At 49.1% G+C, this 8,740-nt stretch overlaps 1 protein-coding gene across 1 annotated transcript in view; it reads right to left on the bottom strand.

Annotated features, from left to right (window-relative positions):
- The window catches only part of LOC102470017 (phosphoribosyl pyrophosphate synthase-associated protein 2), a 59,778-nt gene that overhangs the window by 35,398 nt on the left and 15,640 nt on the right, over window positions 1-8,740 (bottom strand). The window contains exons 6-7 of the mRNA XM_027773709.1: window positions 7,899-8,071; window positions 5,731-5,846 (exon numbers count right to left, since the gene is read on the bottom strand). Of these exons, the coding sequence (XP_027629510.1) occupies window positions 5,731-5,846; window positions 7,899-8,071 (289 nt within the window). The remainder of the gene's footprint in view (window positions 1-5,730; window positions 5,847-7,898; window positions 8,072-8,740) is intronic.

The following is an 8,740-nucleotide window of genomic DNA, read 5'->3' as shown; positions in this document are numbered from 1 at the left end:
GAGGAGAAGGGATTGCGGCGTGGCCATCCCCTCTGGGGGGGGGTGATTTCTTGCTTTCTGTCTCTCTGTCTCTGTCTGTCTGGCGAGCACACGCGCCCTATAGCAAAAGAAAAAACTCTCCAAAAAAAAAAGAAATGGTAAAATTTAAAAAAAATTTAAAAAATTAAAAAAACATCAAGATTGGGGGAACAATCCAGAGGGAGAAATAAACGATGCCAGAAGCAGAAGTCGGGTGACCCCAGAAGTTCCCACCTACAGACGCGGCGGGACAGGGCGGGGGCTCTGCACACACCATCAAGAAGCGTGTGCCCTCCCACTGTACTCACTCGGTATTAGCCCTGAAGGACCGTGCTGCCAACCAATGAACGACGGTAGTAACACACTGCTCCGTAATAACGGCGCAGTGACGCAACGCTACAGGGTGGAGACCACAGGAGGCCCCGCACTGACATGTGGGGTCTATACATGCTGCACGTATTTGTTCACGCCGGGTGCACATGTGTGCCCATGATCTGGGTGACGAGGGCTGGGGAGAAAATGAGCACACAGACCCTGTTACGGGTGCCTTCCTCTTTCTCTCATAGAAGAAATGAACCAAAAACGAAAACCACAGGGGAACCAGCAGATGGCCTAATGGCCATGTCACTGGACTCCCATGTAGTCGACCATGGTTCCAGTCCCAGACCCGGTAGCTTAAACTCACACCGGGTGCATGTGCGTGCGTGCCCAAGATCCTGAGAAGAGAATAGAGGAGAAGGGATTGCAGCGTGGCCATCCCCCCGGGGGGGTGATTTCTCACTTTCTGTCTGTTAGTCTCTGTCTTTCTGGCGAGCGCATGCACCCTATAGCAAAAACTTCTCAAAAAAAGAAAGGAAAAACAAAACAAAACAAAACATACAGGAAGAGGACAACAGGTGTAATTTAATATCCGTGGACCAGACGTTCACCACTGGGGCCAGCCCAGGGGGCAGTGCTTAGGCAGCTGAGTCCCACCGGCCGCACTTCCAACCCCAGCCCTGGCAGCCGGAACACATCAGGCGCATGTGCGTGTGCCTAGAATCCCGGCAGAATAGAGAAGGAGCAGAAGGGACCGCAGCGTGACGCCCCACTGGGCTGTGCTTTTGTCCTCTTCCTTGTCTTCTCTCTCTGAGCACACACACTGTCACGATAAAAAAAAAAAAAGAAAAAAAGAGGACCACCGGAAGAATGGCCACAATCCCCTGTGGTCATTCCAATGCAGCAATCAAATGCTTTTTAGATGAACCCTAAGAAAGGAAGGGCCCCTGGGGCCAGCAGGAGGCGTAACGGTTACATTGCTGGACTCCCACATGGTTGACCACGGTTCAAGTCCTGGACCCAGTGGCTTGAAACTCACACCAGACACATGTGCCTGTATGCCAAAGTCCCGAGAGGAGGATGGAGGAGAAGGGATTGTGGCGTGGCCACCCCGCCCCCCACAGCAGTTAGCTAGAAATGAGCGGGCAACCCTAAGATAACAGCAGAAGGACACCTGTTACTACAATCGCAACTTATCAAGAGTCACGACCAGACCCCAAAGACTCCTCCCTCCCACCCAGCTCCTATGCCAGGAAGGTGAGACAGATCTCTTTTTTTTTTTCTTCTTTAGTTCCTAAGAAAGACACAAAGGGATGGTTGTTCATTTCCCTCTTATCATTCTTCATAAATAGAAAAGACCCAGAATAAGGGTGCTCCTACCCTCAAGGCTCACACTGGACAGCACGTCTAGGTCATCTAGTTCCTCAATTCTCCCTAACGAGGCACAAGAGGGGGAGGCTGGGGACCAGGCCATGAGCACAGATGCCAACAGCGCCCCCTGCTGATGCTCACCATCCCTGCTAGTGACAACAGCACCCAACCAGCTACACGCGAGTTGCTGCCTAGCAACCTGCCCGCCCAGAAGTCCTTTGGGCCTGCTTCTCTCCTAAAATCCTTTCTTTCCTATTAAATACTCTCTCCTACCTGCTTTTATTGTGGCTGTGGCTTTAGTGCACGCCTCAGGGCAGGGCTCTAATTGTAGCGATCTGGACCTAAAGAAACCAAGAATTTACACAACACAGCTCGACTCTCCCATCCTGTAATAATTTCTCTCTTTTTGTCTCTCTGTCTCTGTCTCTCCAGCCAGCACATTCACCCTATAACAAAAATCTCTCTTAAAAAAAAAAAAAAGAAAGAAAGAAAAAGAAAAGAAAGAAGAGACCCACCAAGAGGTGAAGTTGTAAGAACGACAGCCCGAAGAAGATCCAAAAGGGACAGCCAAGTGTCCAGCAGTGGGCCTCACAGCAGGGGAGACTGCCAAGCCCCGCAGAGGCGACGAGGAAGGCATCCTGGCACCGGGAGCTGTGTCAGCGCCCTCTGACACATAGGGACCAGCAGTTGGCACAATGGCTATGTCGCCGGACTCCCATGTGGTTGACTGTGGCTCAAGTCCCAGACCTGGTAACTTAAACTCACGCCGGGTATGTGTGCGTGCGTGCCCAAGATCCCAAGGGGAGAATGGAGGAGAAGGGACTGCGGCGTGGCCATCCCCCCGGGGGGTGATTTCTTGCTTTCTGTCTGTATTCCTCTGTATCTCTCGCAAGTGCACACGCCCTATAGCAAAAACCTCTCAAAAACAACAACAAAAAAGTTACACACAGAATTACTGCATGACCAAGTAATTCTAATTCCAGGTATATACCCAAGAGAAATGAAGACATACGTCCACACAGAAACCTGCAAGCGTCCCCAGCAGCACTATTCACAATAGTCCAACAGCGGAAATAACCACGTGTGCTTGAACTGATAAGCAAATTGTGGTATAAACATAAAATCGAGCATTCGGCCATAAAAAGGGATGAATCAATGGTCCACGCTACAGCTGGGATCAACCCTGAGAGCAGATTAGGTGAAATAAGTCATACGAAAGAATAAAAACTGTATGAGTCTATTTATACAAAATATCCAGAAGAGGAAACCTACAGAAACAAAATGCAGATTACTGGTGCAGATTACTGCTTACTTACTGGATGCGGGTGCTGGAGGCTGATGAGGGTGCCGCACAGAGGTGGTGACTACAGCCTCTGAGTGTCTCCATGCCACTGAACTGTTCCTGCTAAAGTGGCTCACTTCCTGTGACTTTCACCTTAACTAAAAACACTAAACTGTGTGCTTACTAGCATTCCCCAAAGAAACTAAAAGACAAGATACAAACTGAAGAGAGAGGCTTAGAAAAGATACTCACAAAAGACAAGAATCAACAATGGAAAACAGAGGCTCCCTACTAGCACAGGCCTTAGTGTGTTGGACTGAGACACTGGAAGCCACACGGTTGACCACAGGGCTGACCCCTTGGTTGGGCTGAAAATGCACAGGGCACTTGTCCTGGTGCCCAAGATCCCAAGGCGCTGGAGAGCTCGAGAAAAGGAACCACCACGTGATGAGACCCGGTCAGAGGTCTCTCTCTCTCTCTCTCTCTCTCTCTCGTGCATGTGCACATGTTCTCTATCATTAAAAAAAAGAATTTAAAAATGCCTACAGCTCACTAAGAAGCACAGATGAAAACTACTGGTGAACAGGCAAAAGGCATGAATCACCTTTTCAGAGAAGAGGAAATACATACAAGGGTCTTCAAAAGTTTGTGAAAAATGCATATGATGAAAAACTATCACGAATTTCCAACATCTTTTTTTTCAGTATTTCTTTTTTTTTTTTTTTTTTAGAGATTTTCACCATAGGGCGCGTGTGCTCACCAGAGAGAGAGACACATAGAGACAGAAAGCGAGAAATCACCCCCTAGGGGGGATGATCATGCCGCAATCCCTTCTCCTCCATTCTCCTCTCGGGATCTTGGGCACGCACGCACACGCGTGTGAGTTCTAAGCCACCGGGTCCGGGACACGCACCACAGTCGACTACGTGAGAGTCCAGCGACATACATAGTCATTACGCCAACTGCTGATTCCCAAATTTCCAACATTTTTGCACTAAACTCCCCTTTTCTTCTTTCAGGTTTTTGCCATAAGGTGAGTGCACTCACCAGGGAGACGGAGAGAGAGAGACAGAAAAAAGGAAAGTGAGAAATCACCCCCAAGGGGGATGGCCATGCCTCGATCCCTTCTCCTCCATTCTTCTCCCCGGACTCTGAGCACACATGCATGCACGCACGCCTAGCGTGATTTTCAAGCCACCAGGTCCTGAACTTGAAATGCAGCCATGGGAGTCCAGCACCTTAACCATCATACCACCCACTGGTCCCAAAAATAAACTCGCATTTTAATCCCATCTTCCCACAAGCTTTTGGAAGTGCCCCGGTATGAAGAGACACTCAGCTTTCCTGGTCATCTGAGATTCGTAAATCGAAGTGAGGTGACCCCCTATCACAGGCGCTCACCCAGCAGGAGCTCTTACGTCTGACACTGTGAGTATTAGGGCAGAGGTGGGCTACTCACTGTGGTGAGAATGCAAGCTGGAGTCACTGCTTTAGAAAAATTCAACATTCTTGGGGCCAGCCAGGAGCACACTGGTTAAGGAGGCTGGATCCTCCATGGCTGACTACATGGCTGAGTCCCGGACCAAGCAACTTGAAAAGCACACCAGGCACGTGTGCGCGCATTCCCAAAATCCTGAGGAGAGTAGAGAAGGAACTGCAGCGTAACTTTCCCTGTTTCTCTTTCTCGCTCTCTCTCTTTGGTGAGTGCGTGTGCTCTATAGCAAACTTAAAATTTAATTTAATTTATTATTATTATTATTATTTATTTCACCAGAGAACAAGAGAGATAAAAAAGAGAAAGCAAGCCTCCAGGTCCAGGAATTGAACCACGGTCAGCCATGTGGGAGTCCTGCGCCTTAACCACCACTCCACCTGCCAGCATCCCCCTACAGCAAATTTTTTAAAAAGAAATTTTGCGAGCCACACAGCATGTAACTTCGCAACCCCTCTGCAGGTATATAACCAAGACACACATCCACTTGTGTGCCACAGCAGACAGACGAGAGCGGCACCATCACAACAGCAAAACCCAGAATCGAACTCACACAGAGAGAGGACTGATAAACCACGATGCAGCCACACGCCGACCACGCCCGCGACCCAGTGACGAGCCCGACACACGGTGCAGACGATCTCGGCTTGTACTTCGTGATGCCACCGTGCACAGCAAGGAAAGTCCCCCAAAGACGCAGTCCCACTTCTACACAGTCAAAAACTAAAATACACACGCGTCATTTTGTTCCAGATAGCTTACCGATCAGCTAGAATTACAAAAAGGAAATTGAGAGAAAGATGGAACCAGATTCAGGATGGTGATCCCCTGGGAGAGGGAGGGGCAGGAGGATGGGACAGGGGACACGTGAGCAGAGGGACCTTTATGACGCCACTCTGCCAGCTGGGTGGGAGGACTGCAGGGGCTGACTACTACAGACGGACGGACGGGAGTTACGGTGGGCGTAAAAAAGAGCCAGGACCACGCGTGGACCAATGATGAGGTGGGCTGTCTGCTACGATCACGCCTAGGCCACTCTAGTGCTGGAGGTCCAAAAGAAAACAATTTAATGAACTTAGCAAAAGAAATAGCTGCAGGGTAAGGATTTTAAAGTAAACTGAATTAAGTTTATAAAGTATAACAGCACTTAAAGCAAAACCATCAGTTTGTTCCTTTAGGGGAACAGCCTAAGAAAACGGAAACGTCAACTTAAACAAGAACACTGAAGCAAACACGTGCGCTAGCTCACCTCTTCCTGAATGTACTGAAGTAGGAAGGGGGATGCCCTGAGGTTATCAACAGGGATATTGAAGAAGCCCTGGATTTCCTTCTGGTGCAAATCCATAGTAATAAGATGGGTTAGACCTTGGAAAATAAAGCAGACATGAACACAGAAAGAGTTTTAAAACAGGTGGCACCGTAAGTACTACATAAAATACAATGTACGAAGAGTTTATTGAAAACTGCTCTCAGGCCAGCGGGTGGCATGGCGGTTGAGGCACTGGATCCCACATGGCCTACTGCTGGTTTGAGTCCCAGACCCAGCAGCTTGAAAAACATGCCAGGCACTTGTGCAAGTGTACCCAAAAGCCAAAGAGGAGAATGGAGAAGAGACCGTGGTATGGCCAACTCTCCTGAGGGTTTTTTTCTCATTCTCTCTCTCTCTCTCTCTCTCTCTCCCATGGGTGAGCATACAACCTATAGCAAACTTAAAAACAAAACAAAACAAAAAAACAAACCTGCTCTCCCATTAAAAAATTTAATCCCTTTATTTTCAGATTTGTTAGGACTATGAAATACATGAATTCCACACCAATTTAAAGTCTTGAAATAGTGACAATGACAGTAATACAGAAAGTCTCTCAGTGGGACCAGCAGTTGGTGTAATGGCTATGTCACTGGACTCCCATGTAGTCAACTGTGGTTCAAGCCAGATACGGTGGCTTAAACTCACATCGGGCACATGTGTGTGCGTGCCCAAGATTCTGAGAGGAAAACGGAGGAGAAGGGATTGTAGTGTGGCCATCTCCCCTGGGGGGTGATTTCTTGCTTTCTGTCTCTCTGTCTCTCTCTCTCTTTCTGGCAAATACACACGCCCTATAGCAAAAACCTCCCCCCAAAAAAGTCTCTCAGCTTCTGAGAACAGACTGATCTGCTTGAAGCTCCCTTAACAGACCTGGCGAAGTCCAGTCTTAAGGTATTAAAACCAACTAGTCCAGGCTGGGCACTGGCGAAAATGAAGAATCTTTATTCCCCCTGCGGCTTTCAAGGATATCTGAAATCACCACGAAAGAATAAAGAAAGTTCATTATGGAAAATGTTTAAAATACTTGTACAAAGGGGCAGGAATGTGAGTCTGGTGGCCTATCTGGGAGCCTTGTCCAAAGGCTCCGGGAACCAGGCTGCTCCTGCTACAGCATTTCAACAGGGTCTGCTGTAAAGGCTGCAGGGCTCAGGGTTTTCCGTTCTGTTGTTTCTGTCTTCTTCGGAATGCTCATTTGGACTCTGTTCTACACTGAGGGTTAAAAAGCAGTGGTGGGGTGCTTCCTATTCTCTCTCTATAAACCCCGTCTTAGGTACCGTCTTCAATCATGTGCACACATGTGCAAGTGCATGCATGCACACACAGTAACCACCATGAAGAGGAATGTCCTTAGGATGTTATCTGAACATGTGTAACACAGAGTAACATATATGGCTCATAAAATATGCCTCTCTGCATCAGAAAAAGGAAGAAGTCCAAATTAAAACAATTGTGGTTAGCCAGCAGGTGGCATGGTGGTTAAGGTGCTGGACTCCCATGTGGTCAACTGCAGTCCTACTCTCAGAGCTGGTGGCCTGAAAGTTACACCAGGCACATGTGCATGTGCATGTATGTCCAAAATTCAAGGAGGAAAATCACTCCTTGGGGAGTGATTTCTCACTTTCCCTCTCACTGGCTCTGTCTCTCTCTGGTGAATGCACACGCCCTATGAAAACCTTAAAAAAAAAAAAAAAAGTTGCTGTGTTAAGAGCTCGGCAGTAGAGTTTAGAATGGCTTTTCCCCTTTCATTTCATAACTTCTTTTTTTTTTAAGATTTATTTTATTTACTTTAATTTGATCAGAGAGAGAGAGGCAGGGGAGATGAAAAAGCAAGCTACCAGGTCTGGGACTCGAACTGGGGTCAGCACCTTAATCACCACACTACCTGCTGGGCCCCATCAATACGATGTTTAAATAGAGCATTTAGGAAAAAATAAGTCATTGATGCCGCCTTTGTATTTAGGGAGGTGAGAACACAGAGAACTGCCTTCACTGCAGGCTGCCCTTAAAGCAACATCACTGTTTTCACTGTCTCACATTTTAATTCGGTTAATTAACCCAGCACGTTGAAGCCCTAAGGTGTGACCCTCACCCCGCCCTGCCGTCTCACGTACCGGCCTTGCACATCATGGAGGCCAGCAGCTTGGAGACGATGGAGCCCCTCTTCCTCATCTTGCACTGCTTGCTGTAGGGGAAGTAGGGGATCACGCCAATGATGCTCTTGGCACAGGACGTCTTGCACGCGTAGACCATGATCAGGAGCTCCATGATGGTGGTGTTCACGTCCCTGGCCCAGACAGAAATCCCCAGCGGGGTGTGAGACACTCCACGCCTGCCCGCCCAGCCACGGGCCAGCAGGCTGCTCGCGCCTCTACCAAGCCTCGAGTCACGCACACAGAGGAGTCTCCATCAGCTTTCGTTCTCACTGAGAACAGCTCCACCAGAAGAGTGGCCAGGTCTCTGTCCCTGGGATCTGCACCTACGAGTCAGCCTGCCAGAGTCATCAGCCAGAGGAGCTCCCCCGCCCAGATCCCCGAAGTGAACCCTCCCAGTCGAACGCCAGCACAGCCCCCTCCAGTGAGCCCTCCCAGTCACACGCTAACCCAGCCCCCTCCAGTGAACCCTCCTAATCACACGCCAGCCCAGCCCCCTCCAGTGAACACTCCCAAACACATGCTAACCCAGCCTCCTCTCCAGTGAACCCTCCTAATCACACGCTAACCCAGCCCCCTCCAGTGAACCCTCCTAATCACATGCCAACCCAGCCCCCTTGAGTGAACCCTCCTAATCACACACCAGTCCAGCCCCCTCCAGTGAACTCTCCGAATCACACGCTAACTCAGCTTCCCCTCCAGTGAACCCTCCCAAACATATGCTAACCCAGCCTCCTCCAGTGAACACTCCCAATCACACACCAGCCCCGCCCCCTCCAGTGAGCCCTCCCAATCAAACGCCC

Source organism: Tupaia chinensis, unplaced genomic scaffold (assembly GCF_000334495.1).
Source record: "Tupaia chinensis unplaced genomic scaffold, TupChi_1.0 Scaffold000365_1, whole genome shotgun sequence".
Taxonomy (NCBI): Eukaryota; Metazoa; Chordata; class Mammalia; order Scandentia; family Tupaiidae; genus Tupaia; species Tupaia belangeri.
Note: the sequence above shows the minus strand (reverse complement) of the source record. Positions and strands in the feature narration are given on the sequence as shown.